Consider the following 16,978-nt stretch of genomic DNA (forward strand, 5'->3'; position numbering starts at 1 on the left):
GGCCCGTCTCTTCACGAGCTTGGCCTCGACCTCGTCAGCGGGCAAGGTGCTAGTCCTCTTATACGTATTTATAAGAGGCCCCGTGCTTGACCAGGCTGTCTAGGCTGAGCTAACCTGGGCCTCGGCTTAGGTCCTAGGCTGCGTTCGGTCTGGGCCTCGACTGGGGCCTCAGTGCGAGGCAGAGGTCCCGCCACGAGACTAGGCGCGGTTCAAATAGTTGCAACTAACCCTTCCTTTTTAGGGGACGGTTATGAGGCTCTTGAGTATAAATACTAGTGTGGTACTCATGAGGGGTATATTATTTTTATGTATAAAATACAATATTTTTATACGTAACATTCATTATTTGAATGTGTACAAAATATGTCCCGTTGTACCTCGTTTGTCGTGTATGAGTCTCATTTGGTGTTTTAGGCATCGTTCTAGGAATTCATGTGTGATACATGTCGTTGTTGTTGTGTCTTGATTGTTATGTGTTGATTGATTGAATGATGGTGAGTATCGTGGTCATTGCGCAATGGCCGGTGTGACTGATGATGATGATGATGAGATTGTGATTGGTGGTAATGAATTGTTGGAGATTGACACCACTTGTGCCCGGTCATTGTACTAAACCTACAGGCCATAGCGGTGACTATGCTGAAGGCACACACCCACCTTAGACTTGCTTGCCGTTGAGCATGGGTCAGGTTATAAGTGCTGCGCTGTCGTGTTAGAGCCTTGATATGTTGGTGGTTAATAGGCGGTTTGTCGGTGGGGGCATGTAGTTGCCTGGAGGCATAAGGGGTGGTGATATAAGGGTGGCCTGGAGGTATATGTTATAACTGATATAAGGACGGAGGGGAGCTACAAGGTTGAAACTTGGTATAAGGTTGGAGGATGAATTGTGTGATTTGATGACTACTTGCTAATTGATTGTCTTGAATGCCTTCGTTGCCTCTAACTGCTATTTATATGCTTATCTGCATGTTATGTCTTATATTGCGTTCTTAGGATGCATGTTAGTCTTTATGATTATTCTATACTGTTGAGTCTGTTAATGTGCATTGAGTCTTGATCTTGGATTTAAACTAGAGTCTCGTAAGTATATATGTATTCCAGTTTCAAAATGAGTTTCTTATATCTACATATATTGTACTTAACGCGTTGGAATAGGTTACTAGCATTATTCGCTGACGGTTGCTATATCGAATATTTTTCAGGTGATGAGCATTAGCTTTGGAGCGCGCTAGTCAGGGCCTTGGACTTAGCTTAAATAACCTTAGCACAATAGTTAGCCTGTGTGCCTTGGGATTGTATTTGAATATTAATTTGAGGATTCATTATGCTTGGTTAGTTAGCCTGTGCACCTAGGTTCTCAAACCTAGGTGTGACATAGCACCCCGACACTTATGGATAGCTTTATGCTCTGTTTAGGATTTAATTGATAGTTTCACCTTTATTTTATAAGTTTTAAATATCTCAAAATTTAGGGGTGTTACAGTAACTATATATGTCTCTAGTCTTTATTCATTTTTAAAAAAATAGGCAAGCTCGCGGGCTAGCCCGCCATCCCATCCCGCCCGCCTAGCCCGTGGGTTAGGCAGGGGCATGTTAAAAAGCCCGCTCTAATACAGGCCTATAAAAATCGAGCTAGTCCGCCCGCCCTTTTGACGAGGCGGAACAGGCTAGCCCGACGGGCTAAACCCATTTTGACGGCTCTATGTATGACTCTCTCCTTTGATCCAACAATCCTCCAACTCTAGGTTTAATATCGAATTGCATATATAGTGCAACAAAAATGTGTAATATCAATGCAAAATTCTTTTATTTTTTCTTATGAATAAATTTCCTTTGGAAAAAAATCTTTTGAATTTATATATTAACATCACACCAATGTATTAAAAATATTATTAAAACACAATAAAAGAAAATTATTATTATTATTATTATTATTTTTTTTTTTTTGAAAATCTATTATTATTATTATTATTATTATTATTATTATTATTATTATTATTATTATTATTATTATTATTATTATTATTATTATTATTATTATTATTATTATTATTATTATTATATGACACGTAAAAATGTTACTACTTGATAAAGAGAGGTATAAAGATGCACTAAGCAACTGTCACTTGTTTAGCAAAACTCCTTAAAATTATAAAATTATTTATATTAATATAATTTTTTATTTTTAGTATGTATGAAATTATAAAAAGAACCTCATATTAAAATTTGGTATATAAAATGAAATAGATCTAGAACGTCTAACTAAACAAAAGGCAGCAGCCATATAATTATCAGTGTATATATTCGGTCTGTTGTTGCATAACATTGACTTCAATTCCCTACAATTTTATAATAATATATATATATCTACAAACACATATATATAGAGACAGCAAGAAGGAGTAGATAAAAAGAGATCAGAGCTGAGGGAGTTAAAATGAAGAGGAAAAGGGTGGAGGAGATGGAGAAGGAGAAGAAGGAGGGATCAGAAATGAGCTGTGCCATAGAAGCGCTATCCATGGGGGTGCTCAAATTCAAAGCTGATGATCATAGCACTACTGCACATATTGCCACCAAGCCTTTTCTCTGCGTCTGCCGCAACTTGCTTCTTCATGTTCTTGGTTAGTCCTTTTTTTTTTTTTTTAATTCTCCTAATAGGTTGAATCCCCAATTCAAAGGGTTTCACGTGTTGTGGGTTTCCGGACTTGATATTGGACTCAGGGTCTAGAAATCCACAGCACAAGTCATGCTTTGTTTTCCATTTTTTTGTTCAATTGATGTACGTGTTTGTTAACATTGAAATTTTGATAAATATGATTAGTTTTTTATATTAGTATATTTGAAATATTTTGAATAATATTGAACCTACCAAAACTCTTCTATCCTATATCTATAAACATTATGAGCTCTTATTTCTATGTATTTATCCTAAGAAATAATCATGTAAACATGAGAAAATATGAATTTTGACCCCATTTTCTGATTTTTCCTACTTATTTTAGGGGAACTAATTGATTTTTTGACTTCCCAACCAGCCTGGCACATTCCTTCACAAAATTGGCCTTCCACATTTAAATTGGATCTTCTCTTATTTGAAGTGTGTCTCCAAGACTTTTATTGTCTTCAACACCATATCCCAATCCGGCAGAGCATGTGAGAGGATATAAATCACGATAACTCAATAGTTCGGTAGACAGGTGTCAAATGTCCATGTGCACAACAAATCTGTCTATTTTGGGCAAAATCCTCACACTGCTACTGTAATGTTTCAAACCTAGCTTAGTTTCTTCTCTCAAATACTGCCTTTTGAACCATTGAGTTAAGCCCCTGCGAGGTGGCATTGTTAGTCCTTTTTTACTGATGAGGGGTGTACGTGTCTGTTTGTATGTATATATATATGTCCAAGTTATTCAGTATCAAAAATAGAAAGTATGAATATTTTAGCCATATATATTGAGTGAATAAAAGAAAACAATTTATTTTCTTTTTTAACATAAAAATACACAATTTTAACCAGTTGCATTGATGCTTGAAGTCTGCCTCTGCTTGCTTTAATTGAATAGAGAATTCATTAATTTAAGTCTCTATCTCTGTCTCTTTTTTCTTTTGCTTTTGGAGCAGATAAGATAGGGTCATCAATGACTGTTTTGAGACAGGATATCCATCAAAATATCCAGGTAAACTATTTTTTTTTCTTTTAATTTTCTAAAAATACAAATTAGGAGGGAAGAAGTTGATTATTTATGATTTATTAAATTTAATTCATTTTATAAATTGTAATTCAATACTCCAAATATGGGTGCTAACATTGATATTTGTTTCTATTCAAATCATGTTATTTGCACTCTTGGTTCGTTTACATTCAAAATGTACACTTATCAATATAACTAGTATTTTTTATGCACGATGCGCACAAAATAGGTGTCCAATATTAGTACTTTATATTAAATTTTTAAATTTATTTAGATTTTATACATTTAAATTATTGTAAATAATAATAATAATAATAATAATAATAATAATAATAATAATAATGATGTAAAATATTTTTATAAATTTGATATTTATATTTTATAAAATAACTAGCATATAACTCTAATATATAATGTGTATATTATTATTATTATTGTTGTTGTTGTTGTTGTTATTATTATTATTATTATTATTATTATTATTATTATTATTATTATTATTATTGAAGAATATAAGAAAATATATAATGGATGCATGTGCTTGATAATAATAGTGGAAAAGATAACAGAAGTTGTTACGGTAGGGGTATGTTTGTCCAAAATATTGTAAAGTACAACTTTTAAAACATAATGTTTAAAAAACTTAACCGAAAAAAATGGACATAAATAAAGAGTATAACCTTCATCCACACTTATTATGTTTTTAGATTTGTAATAAATACCACATATTTTCATAAACTAAACAATAATACCACAAATAAATTTAATTAAAATTTGAACACACGCAAATCATTTTCATTAGATGTGTGTAAAGCACACGCTTCTCCCTGGGGCCAGCTATTTGGACTTATGTGTATTTGTAATGCCAATTTAAGGATTAATTTCCTATATTATGAAGTGACATCTTTTGTCACAATTGATTGGTCCCATATTACACTACAGGTATTTATCATCTTAACCAATCCACTGTTTCAACTTAATGATAGTTTATCATCCTTGCTACTGTATTTAATAAAATTAATGATAGATAACAGACTCAATCTAATCTAGATGCTTTAGTTCAATACAAAGACATTAATGACTATTTGGGTCACACTTATGTGATACTGTCTTACGGATTCTTATATGTGAAACGAGTCGGGTCAATATGAAAATGTAATATTTATATTGAAAAATGTAATACTAATTAGGAATAAAGTGTTTGTTACTTATAAAGAAAAACGTAATACTTTTATATTTTGATGTAAAAGTATTACTTTTTTTTTTTTATCAAAAGTATTATATTTTCCTTTATAAGTAATGTTGGCAAGTGTTTGTTACTTATAAAGGAAAATGTAATTCTTTTGATGAAAAATGTAATACTTTTAGGGGGCGTTTGGTTCAGGTCATCTTATATTACCTAGGTAATCTGGTAATGTTATACTACCTTGTTTGGTTCAAGTTATGAGATTATCTGGTAATATAATGTTATATTACCTGAAAGCTTATGTGGCGGTAATGTTTCAAGGTAATGTGATTACTCTCATTTTCTTAGGTAATTTTAGATTACCTTAAATTATTCCAACTTTGTCCTTGTTAACTAATCCTTATAAAATAATAATAATAATAATAATAATAATGATGATGATAAAATAAATATATATTTATACAATCAAATATACGTGTGTGTATATTTAGTTTTTTTTTTTTTATATATATTTAAGTATTAATATATATTCATACATATAAATAAGTAAAATAAATACACACACACATCTAGAATTAGGTTCTGGTGCGGGTGGCAGCCCTATGTGTGGTTGTGCGGGGAGAGAAGAACCATTGATTTTGTTTAAATCAACGTTCAGGATTACCAAAATTAAAAAAAAAAAATGCAATGATAATTTGGTAATTTTTGCAACTAGGTCAAATTTAAGGTGCGTGAGTTTTGTGCTTAATTAAGCTGTGTGAGTTTTGTGCTTAAGGTGCGTGTGTTTGTGCTTAATGTGAGTAGTTGTTGAAACTTAAGTTGCGTGAGTTTTGTCTTTAAGGTGCGTAGGTTTTATGCTTATGGTGCGTGGGTTTGTGCTTAAGGTGCATCATGTTTCTTCTTCGCGCACCATTCTCTGTGAGTCACAGGTAGTTCAGACCCTCAAGAAGAACAAAACTTTTGAACTGAGGGGTGGTTAAGACCCTCAAGAAGAACAAAACTTTTGAACTGAGGGGTGGTTCATACCCTCAAGAACAAAACTTTTGAACAAAGTTTAATGTGCGTCATTTTAACACTTAAGGTGCGTTGTTATAACATTTAAGTTGCGTTGTTCTAATACTTAAGATGTGTCATGTTTCTTCTTCGCGCACCATTCTCTGTGAGTCACGGTAGTTCAGACCCTCAAGAAGAACAAAACTTTTGAACTGAGGGGTGGTTCAGACCCTCAAGAAGAACAAAACTTTTGAACTGAGAGGTGGTTCAGACCCTCAAGAACAAAACTTAATGTGCATCATTTTAACACTTAAGGTGCGTTGTTATAACACTTAATGTGCGTTGTTCTAATACTTAAGGTGCGTGTTTCTATCACTTAATGTGCGCCATTTTTAGCTCCTTTCATCCAAACACACGTTTTTATTTTATTTTTATAATTTTCATTGATTTGAGCCGTCAACCGCAAAATCACACGGGAAGCTTTTACCGCACATGAACCATTCCCTATATATATTATTGAGGACATTATTGTAAATTGATCCATATAACCTAAAATATAACCCTTAACCAAACAAGGTAATATTATATTCCACAATCCAAACAAAAAACATAAGGTAATTTTACATTCCAAAAATCTCACATTACCTTCCTGGAGGTAATCATATTACCTGGGGTAATCCAAGATTCCTTGAACCAAACGCCCCCTTAGATCAAAATGTAAAAGTATTACATTTTCCTTCATAAGTATTACATTTTTTCATATAAGTAATACATTTTATCTTGATCCAACCTGTCTCACAGATTAGGATCCGTGAAACGGCCTCACACAACGGAATAAATTTTTAATTATTCCAACTTAGATATTACATTAAAGTGTTCTAATTTTTAATTTGCTTGAATAAATCTAACTTAGAGTGCACAACGGAATAAATGTATGTAAAGTGCTTTAATAAAAATTGAAGTGTTAGATAAGTAGTAAGTGCATGCAATACAGTAGAAATGTATCTAAGTTGTTTGTGAGAGCGGAGATTATACATGCAATGCAAAGTGTACGTGAGAGCCGTAAGTAAATGAGAGAGAATTTTTAAGTGGTTCGGCCAAACCCAGCCTACGTCCACTATACTCCTATCTCTAAGAAGAATTCACAATATCAATCACCCAGATATAATAGTGAACAACCAAGTGCTAGTTCACCAACTCAACACTTCTACAACACGAGTGCTTATGCACCAAGCCTACACTCCACAGGATTTTCACAAGGTCCTCTTGTTACTCTGCCATCTATCTACACCCAGTAGAGATTTTAACAAGAAAAGATAATTCCAACTCTTAGAGACTTTTAGGAAGATTAGTCTCTTTTTCTAGGCTTTTAGGAAGATTAGTCTCTTTTTCTAGATATTTATATGAAGAGTTTTGCACAATTGCTCTCATTGTAAGTATTGCTTGATATGTTCTATTGCCCCGTTTTCATGTATCTGTTGAAGTAAGATAATTTGATTTTTGAATTTTTGAAAGTAGTAGCCTGATCTGATAAGTTGATAAATTGATCTTCTATTTCGACTTGATCTTCTCCTTACAACTTGATTTGTGTATTCATGCTTTATTGACTTTGTATCATTTTCACATTTGGCTCTAGTAGCCAATGCTGCGCTACCTTTACTTCTAGCATCCATAATGTCATTTCCACTACTAGTATTTTCACCAATAGAATCCGAACGTTGTACCTTTGATATCACCTCCCTTGCTAACAAGTCTTCAATTCTACCAACTTTACTACTTGGCCTTTTACTACTTCCTTTGCTTCAATTAATCTTAAAATTAATGCTCACCATTTATACGCCAATTTTTTCCTCTCTTCAAATAAATTTAATTTGTGTTCCAATCGTTTCACCAAAAATGATTTTATTCTTTAAATTTTCACATTTTCCTCCTTAAATTACAATTTTGACCTTTTCTCCGATTCTTATTTAGCTCAGACTCCAATTTCTACTCCTTTTTCCGCTCAATGAAATAATCCTGCTCCATTCTTTACTTCATTTACAACTTTTCTCCATCTTCTTCTCTCTAACTTAGGCGATGTTTCCCATATCAAATTAAAAAAAAAAAAAAAAAAAAATCCCTTAGACACTAATACATTTTAAAAAAAAAAAAAATTGTAGATTTTAATTTTTCAACAAAAATACATTTTGACTCATCAAAATCTTATTACAAATATTTATAACATTATTATTATTATTTTAAATTTTTATTAGTCATATTAAATTTCTTTGTTCACATATTTTCTGTGATTTTTAATTTTAATTTTAATTTTTTGTATTTAACAAAAATTTTTAAATTAGTTTCTAAATTTATATATTTCATTTACTAATACAAATTTATATATTACAAAAGATTGAATTATAAATAGTTGAAATCAAACTCATTTTATGGTATTAGACATAAAAATTGAGACAGAATGAGTATATACTATTATTCTTGTTGGAGTTAATGAGTTTTTATTTTCTTCAAACTAATTAATTGTATCCACATGAAATGTATGTGTTTCAAAATATGTATACTTCAATTATTATATCTTGAAATCACTTCTAGATATTAGAGAAGTTGCATGACTCTGATCCTTCGGTCTATTCAAACATGGTGGAATTATTGAAGAAAGAGGCAACCGAAGGAATTGCTAAAAAGGGTTCCAGCTGTAGTAAAGCCTTTGTTTGGTTGACCAGGTAATCTCTCTATCTTCTCTTTTTTAGTTTTTTTTCAATTAAAACTACTATAACAAAATGTTTAGATATGTTGTATGTAATACCACTAGAAACATAATTGATAGAGAAATGAAGTTTGAGCCCAAGGTCAATTGGGGTAGGAAATGGAGATGTGAGAATTAATTGGATCTAGGAAATTATCGGAACTCATGAGCAAGGTTCACTACTGGAAATTTTGAAATTTCCGACTATCTGAAAGTAATCTTAAATCAAGTCGAAAGTTTTGTTCCGACCACTTTTGGTATCTGGAAAAACCTTTGTTGCTATTTCCGACCACTTTTTGATTTCAACTTGATTTAAGATCACTTTCAGGTGGTCGGAAATTGCATAATTTCTAGTAGTGGTTTTATCAGGTCTAGATAGGAAAAGAAGAAAGTTAGGGATTCAAATTGGACTAAGAATTAGAATAGGGATGGCAATGTGCCCCGCCCCCGGTGGGGATCCCCGATCCCCGCCCCGACAAAGACGGGGATGGGGAAAATTTTCGGGGAATGGGGACGGGGACGGGGACGGGGAATATGTGTGAATCCCCATCCCCGCCCCGCCCCGCCCCGTCCCCGAATATTATTCCCCGACTATATCTAGTTTATAGTGCATATGGTTCATTTAAAAGTATCATTAATTAGCACCTTTTATGGAAACTGCTACCAAAAGTCCATGTTATTAAATTTAGCAAATTAAACTCAAACACTTGTTTTCTCAACCCAATGCAACTGCTTTCATTCTAGCATGAACATGATGGGGATCATATAGTCAACAGTCTAAAGATTTATAAGAACTACTTAGTCAACAAGGGAGGGGACATTCTCACTCCTAGAATTCAAATCTCTACAGTAAGATTGAAGGGAACAAACTAGTACCCTCGCAATTCGGGGCGATGCTTGGATAGTGAGAACCAACCTGAGTCCCCCAGGGGACCAAACCTAGTATCCTGTCATTGATCGATTTCATAGGCATTTAGATGTTACATCAACAATGGGAGCATCACCTAGCTAGGTGTAGCAAATGACCACAGGTCCCGGTGCTAGAGCAAGCCCACCTCTTAAGAGATTGAGTATGCCCTAAGATGAAAGGAGGCTAGTGAAGAAAAGATTTGGACCATTCGAACAAGTGTGAGTAGGCCAAATGAGCCTAAGAATGAGCTAGAGCCTGCTCATGTAATGGATGAAAGTATTCACTAAGCCCTGTTCAGCGAGGGCTGATGGGTCAAAAAAAAAAAAAAAAAAAAAAAAGGACTTGAGCCATAGTCCCATAGAAATGGGTGATAAGTGCAAAAAAATGTATCTTTCTAGGGGTCAAATTGGAGTTCTTTGGTGATTAATTAAGGTGTTTTGTGCTTGATTGAGATGATAATTGATGCAAAATGATATAATTGAGGCACATGGATGAATGGTGAGTGCAATTTAATGTTTTGAAGGACTTCGGGCTTAATTGCAAGCATTTAGACAAGATTTGAGGCTTAATTGGAATAAGTCCTACAGGAGCAGGATGTACTACTGAGATCACGAACGTGGATCCGGAGGCTAGTAGAATTCTAGAAAGATGTACACTAAGATCCACGATCGTGGATCCTGATGTTGGTAGAATTCCAAAAAGATATACGACAAGATCCACAAGCGTGACTTAAGGATCCATTTCCTGGAAGTGATGTACGCGAAGATCCACGATCGTGAATCGTGTCGTGCATCCGGAGCACGATGTATTTAAGGGATTATAGGAGTTGACTTTGTACATTAGACTTTAGTTTTCATTTTCACTTCTAGAGACAGCTCTAAAAAACTCTCCAATTGTAGAGAGAAAAAGTAGTTCTAGGGTTCCAAGGAGAATTTACAACTCTTCCTTGACCTTGGACCTTCTTCTTGCATGTTTGGAGAATCTTGTTGGATTGATTGCAATTACTCTTGAGCTAAGTAAATTTCTACATTTCTTCTCTTTTAATTCATTATCCATCTCCATTTATTGGCTCAATTGTGATTGTATTTCAATTCAGAACATGTGCGGCTAGCCATTCTTAGGGAATTGGATTAACATTTCTCTTGTACGGTGCTAGTCATGTGATTATAATTGCAATTAGGAGATATATTTTATGTTGATTGTTTGGATTCTTGATAGAAGTGGAGTTTTGTGTTGCCTTCCATGGGCTTAGGGCCCAACTTCATGGAAAACCTAAGAATTAGTATAGTTGCCCAGGGATTGGGACTATATAATTGCCTAATTAAATTCACTTGCATTCCCCACCTTTGCTCTAAGAAGAGAAAGCTCAGAATGGGATTTATGCAGAAATGTCTCATGGTAGTAACATTGACACTCGGGTGCAATTATACTCTATGATAGGCTAAGGAGACCAAAATGGCATTAGCAATAGCAAACAACCCCCATGAATTACGGTCAACACATTTTGTATCTTCTACCTAGGACACTCTAAGGCACCAGGAAAGGCTAATCCAAGGCCATTTCATTTTGCTTGATTTCTTCTAAGTGATTTTGCTTTTGTTTGCTCTCTAGTTGTGATTACTTTCTCTCGCACACTTGTTACTTTTGTACACAATGTTGTTGTGCTTGCACACACTTATTCTAGCTATTTGTAGGTTCATGACTCTCTTGTGATCAACCACACGTCAACCACTCCAAATTTTCTATCTGTTGAGAATGACACCGTGGATTCCACATCCTCAACCTACTTTCCATCCACCGCTCACTACAAACCTTTGTTAATGGGCAAATAAGGTAGATAGAAGGTTAGAAGAATTGCTGCATTGGAAGGACAAAGGTGAGTTACACATGGTATTCACACAAGGTCATGCCACCTTTCACAAGGAGAATTATGAAGAAACCCCTACCAACCAACTCTGAAACACCTTATGTGAATAGTTTGACATGGCAAGGGACCCGCAAGAACATATTGTAGTTTATCAAGGTGGTGTGATGGTGTTACTAAGGGCCAATGATGGTTAGGGTGCTTTTCTCAACCCTCGAGGGATCGACCAAGAGATGGTTCATGGGGTTACCAAGAGGGTTAATCGATTCTTTCCATGACTTGGTGATCAAGTTCACCACGCACTTCACGCGTGGGAGGAAGGCCAAGAAACACTTCTCATACTTGTGGCCACAATTAGATAAAAATATGATGAATTTGTCTTTGAGTTCCTAACTTGTGGCAAGAGAAAGTAGTAGAGGTAGAGGGGATTGAAGAAAATTTGGTCATCACGTTGTTTATAGAATCTCTAAGAGTTGGAGACCTATACAAGAGTCTCAAGAGGAAAATTCCAACCGACTATGTGGTGATGATAGCAATAGTCGATAGGTATGCCATGGTGGAGGAGACACGTCAAGTTAAATGATGGGAGGAAGAAGGGTCGACTAAAAAACCTAGAACAAAAAAGAACCCTCAAACGAAAACAAGAAAGGGCCCAAATCGACCTCATGACTGAAGTGGAAGGCTTGTGAGGCCAAGCCCTTTAATCCCAGCCGACCTCGTGAGGTTCATCTCGCAAATTCCATTAACACTGCTTACAACACGATTGAGTGAGGTCTTGTCCTACATTGAAGAGTACAATATGGTGAGATTATCTCCCTAACTAGTTGGAGAACCCTCAGGTATTGACAAGTTAAAGTATTGACGACTCTACTAGCAGTATGGATAGGATATTAACGAGTTCTAGGTGTTGAAAAGGGAAATAAAGTTAGAGATGCAAATTGGATAGGAAAGTAGAGTTAAAGGAGCTGAGGTGCAAATGCTAGAGGAATTGGGTCCAAAGTAGGTCAAGGTGAAAAGTTTTTGTGAAAAAAAATGGTTAAACGTTTGGGGCCAAAGTGCGGCAAGATATAACATCCTTGGCCATACGTTGCAAAAGTGAATGGCGGGTGGCTGCTTACAAACTTTCTTGCCTGGGACGCATGTGATGTTTGGGTTCGGGAAGGGGGTTGGTGTTTGGTGGCTTAGGGGGACACGTGGGTGAATCACTAGCTAGTTATTCTCATTTACTCATTATCTAGTTTTTTTTTTCGAACCTAAAAAAAAAATAATATAAATAGGGGAGGGGTGGGGAAGTGTCTTGTTTCCTTCAAACATCATCACCTTCATTCTTAGACCACAAGTCCACTAGGTGTTCTCCTTCAAATGGCATAAGACTATTAGTATACTGAAGATTTATTTTTTACTTATACTTGCAAAACAAAAACTTTTAATACATTATAAATGAATATTCAATATACTAAAACTTAAATAGTGTGTGTGAAAAATAAACTGAAAAACAGAACAATATTGTCAAATAAAACTAAAGTATAATTAAAATGATACTTACTTCATGAAACACACTATTACATGGACCATGATCCGGAGGAAAATTGCCTAAAATTTACCTCTGGTTTCAAAGTAGGCTTGGCAGACCAACTATCCAATTGGGATTGGATTTTGGGCCACTAGACTTAATTATTGATTTCCCATATTTATTTCCCTATTTGTAACCCAATTGAGGCATTTTGTGAGTCCATAACATTGAGAATATTATTCCAATGGTTATACCCTGCACCACGGCGCGCATAGCACTGTGCGTCCCGCGCCTCTCAAAACGACGTCATTTTGGTAAGTTATGTAGGGAGTTGACGCGATTATGTGTATTTTTTTTTTTTTATAAATTATGTGTATTTGTTTATACAATTATGTGTATTTGTTTATACAATTATGTACATTTTTTATACAATCATGTACATCTTTTTTATACAATTATGTACATCCGAAACAGGAAATTTATGTGTATTATGTTAAGAGTTGATGTTTATTATGTTAAACGTTTATGTATATTATGTATTATGTTAGATTATATGTATTATCTTTTTTTAAAAAAAAGTATGTGTATTTTGTTATACAATTATGTACATTCATGTATACAATTATGTATTCTAGTATAAAATTATGTACATTTTTGAACCTGAGATTTTTTTTAAAGAAAATTAACCACCAACACAGGGTAGCGAAATTTCAAAAAAAAAAAAAAAAAAAAAAAAAAAAAAAAAAAAAACCTGAAACAGCGTCGTTTTGCATCAGGGCTCACAATGCAATGCGCGCCCTGGTGCAGGATATAAATTGCCATATTATTCCCCTGCATTATCCAGTTTATGACGGACCTAGCCCATAAATAACCATCATAATATATTTAGACTTTCAATTTTTAAGACTTTATGGTCAAGCGACATAGTTATTCGTTTCCCAAATTGGAGGTCATAGGTTCAAACTTCAGTGAGAGCATTCACTCTTTGAAAGATACGACATTGCAATAGAGGCAGCAGTACTAAAGAAACAAATGAACTCCCACAAAAAGGCAAGATATATAGTATTGTATTAGTTAATGGGAATAGAAGGTCTAACTCGCAAGATATATAGTATTGTATTAGTTAATGGGAATAGAAGGTCTAACTCTCAAGTATCAACATTTTGCTAGGAAGGTAACAGGATCGCACCCCGATGATGAAGTCTAGACTCTTTAATTTGTAATAGTTGAGAAAGTATAGAATAGAACAAAAAAAATCAACACCTTTTATTGAGTTAAACCGAATCTGAATTACATAATTATTGTCTTTGTCCACGGTTCCTTTTTTTCGTAATTAAAAAAAAAAAAAAAAAAAAAAAAAAAAAAAAAAAAAAAAAAAAACTCAACCAAGAAAAAAAGGACCCTTTTTTAAAATCATAGTTCTAATTACGTGAGTAAATCTTGGAAAAATATATGGCATGATTTCAATTAATATTAAAATGTAAATGCCATTAAAATTATTATACTGCAGATCGCTTGACTTCTCTTTAGCTTTGTTACAACAACTGGTAGAGGATTTTGAGAAGAATATGGAGAGAGCAGTGGAGGAGTCATATACCATCACTCTCAAGCCTTGGCATGGATGGATTTCTTCAGCTGCATATAAAGTAACACTATTTAATCCCATCATAAACTCTTTCAACATTATTTAATTTCTTGATATTTCTATTCAAATACGGCATATAGGTCCGTACGGGCTTAGCTCAATGGTTCAGTAGACAGTATTTAGGAGAAGAGACCAAGGTTTGAACCTCGGCACTTTGTCGGGTTGAGGTTGGGGATTCAACCTTTTGGAAGAAGATTATCATTTATTTGAGGGCAACCAGCCAAATTAGTCAGACTGTTGACTTGGTAACCAAAATGTTACAAGTTCGACTTCCAATGAGAGTGACTTATTGGTCTTCTTGATCTAAGCCGATCAGCTATAGTAACCTAGTTTATCTTCTTGTGATCCTTTATCAACTAGGATCACAAGGCGGGATTTACCCAAATAAAACAAGACCTTTTAATCAATAAAGTTTTGTAGATTTGTTTAAGTTTAGTCTAACTCTATTGATTGAGTTCACCTTTTCCATGAAGGTAGCACTTAAACTAGTGCCAGACACTAGAAGTTTGATCACTATTCTCATGGCCAGAGACAAAAACAGTGACATCCTCAAGAAGGAAATGCAAGCCTTGATTTCATTATTGGAACCTGCATTACAAGAAATCCACAATCTTCTGGTAAGCCATTCTATCAATTGTAATACCATGGATCAGGTCCACCTTGCATCCAAAAGTATTATGTATTAATATATTATGCGTCTTCAACTATAAATTATGTGTTTGTAAATAATTTGAAGACATATAATTTGTTACTACAGACACATAATATGTTAACTGTATGTACAAAATATATTAATTGCATATTATGAGTCTACGGTTAGCATATTACGTGTTAGTAGTTAACATATTATACATCTATAATTAACATATTATGTACCTTCAATTTATTTACAGATACATAAAATTTTAACGGTTGACACATAATTTGAAGGTTATTTTGAACTAGGGTCCACAATGCAAGGGGATCCTGATCCATGAATCATTATGCTGTGCATCCGGCATCCGTGTGCACCATGCATGGTGCACACAGATGCAAAAACGACGTCGTTTTGACTAAAAACGCGCGTCTCACTTTAAAAAAAAAAAAAAAACGGTTTTGATTCCCCTCAACAACATTATGTTGTTCATTCATTCTGGATTTTTAGTTCATTGATTCTAGATTTTTAGTTCATTGATTCTGGATATTTATACGGAAATCGAAACTGATTTTTTTTTTTCATTCATGCTGGATGTTTAGTTCATTCATTATGGATTTTTAGTTCATTCATTATGGATTTTTAGTTCATTCATTCTGGATTTTTAGTTTATTGATTCTAGATTTTTAGTTCATTGGTTCTGGATATATAGTTCAAATTATGCACAACATAATGTTGTTGCCGGGAATCGAAACTAATTTTTTTAAGTGGAACGCGCGTTTTTAGTCAAAACGACGTCGTTTTTGCATCCGTGTGCACCACGGATGCACATCATAATTTGCCCTGATCCATGGCATAATTTGCCCCATTCTATTGACCTGATCGACCTGGTTTACTAAAGAAAATGAATGATAATAAGTAGATATTGATGCACAAAATATTATTAACAATGTTGGGCATATGTTGTCAACCCCCAATATTGATCTATTACTATTTAGAATGAAATCTCAAATTTAAATCTAACCGCATATATTTTACAAATGTAAAGCATAGCATACATATTCCATTTCATTGTTGTTAGCTTGTAATATACCTATCAAAATTTTAAAATTTAGATATTGGTTAACCTTTTAATGATGAAGACATGAAGTGTTCCAATTGATGATCAGTTTGATATGATGATATTACTTTTCTCTCTCTCTCTCTCTCTAATGGTCTTCGTCTTTATTTATTCTTCCATTTTTATTTGTAGGAAATATACGGCTTGGATAGGTTAAAATCCATCTGAAAGAAAGGAATGATTTAAGAAGCTGAAGTTGTACATAGTTCCCAGTCAATCAACTCTCTTTTTCATTCAAATGTAAATATGCATATATATATTACCAAAAATCTTGTAACTTGATAGTATAATAAATGTAAGATTATATATATATATATATATATATATATATATATATATATATAAGAGTTTTAATTTTATATATTGCAGTTGCCAAGAGAAAGTCATGTGTCTTTACCCGGCCACAATCTACTGCCAATAAATCAATTGAGCTGCCCATGTTAATAGGATAGTGGAGGGGTAATTTGGGTAAATCACGTGTGACATGCTAGGATTTTATATATATATCACTTGTTCCTGTGTTATTGCAGCTCAGTTTTTATATATTTTGTGTAACACTCTCATACTGCGGTTGTCGGGACTAGATCATGTATTTTTGTCCGCAATCTACCACTCACGAACCAATATAATACAAATTTAGCATGGCTGGTTGGGGTGGGGTGGGGGCGGGGGGGTCTT

General features: G+C 34.1%; 1 protein-coding gene across 2 annotated transcripts; it reads left to right on the forward strand.

The window, feature by feature from the left end:
* Positions 1 to 2,255: 2,255 nt before the first annotated feature.
* Positions 2,256 to 16,545, forward strand: LOC109184852 (glycolipid transfer protein 3-like). Of its 2 annotated transcripts, none has more exons than XM_019334913.1 (6): positions 2,256 to 2,621; positions 3,622 to 3,677; positions 8,524 to 8,591; positions 14,412 to 14,547; positions 15,020 to 15,163; positions 16,433 to 16,545. In XM_019334913.1, exons 1-6 carry the CDS (start codon positions 2,438 to 2,440, stop codon positions 16,466 to 16,468), a joined length of 624 nt encoding a protein of 207 aa, XP_019190458.1. In that variant the 5' UTR covers positions 2,256 to 2,437; the 3' UTR covers positions 16,469 to 16,545. The 2 variants fall into 2 exon arrangements, with proteins under 2 accessions (XP_019190458.1, XP_019190456.1); XM_019334911.1 differs by having other exon boundaries at positions 2,257 to 2,621; positions 8,461 to 8,591.
* Positions 16,546 to 16,978: the final 433 nt, after the last annotated feature.

This window comes from Ipomoea nil, unplaced genomic scaffold (genome assembly GCF_001879475.1).
Source record: "Ipomoea nil cultivar Tokyo-kokei standard unplaced genomic scaffold, Asagao_1.1 scaffold1286, whole genome shotgun sequence".
Lineage (NCBI taxonomy): Eukaryota > Viridiplantae > Streptophyta > Magnoliopsida > Solanales > Convolvulaceae > Ipomoea > Ipomoea nil.

Coding starts and splice junctions, on each gene's coding strand:
- LOC109184852 (XM_019334911.1), top strand. CDS start 2,438: ATGAAGAGGAAAAGGGTGGAGGAGATGGAGAAGGAGAAGAAGGAGGGA. Junction 8,592..14,411: donor GCCTTTGTTTGGTTGACCAG/GTAATCTCTCTA, acceptor ATTATACTGCAG/ATCGCTTGACTTCTCTTTAG. Junction 15,164..16,432: donor AAGAAATCCACAATCTTCTG/GTAAGCCATTCT, acceptor TTTTATTTGTAG/GAAATATACGGCTTGGATAG.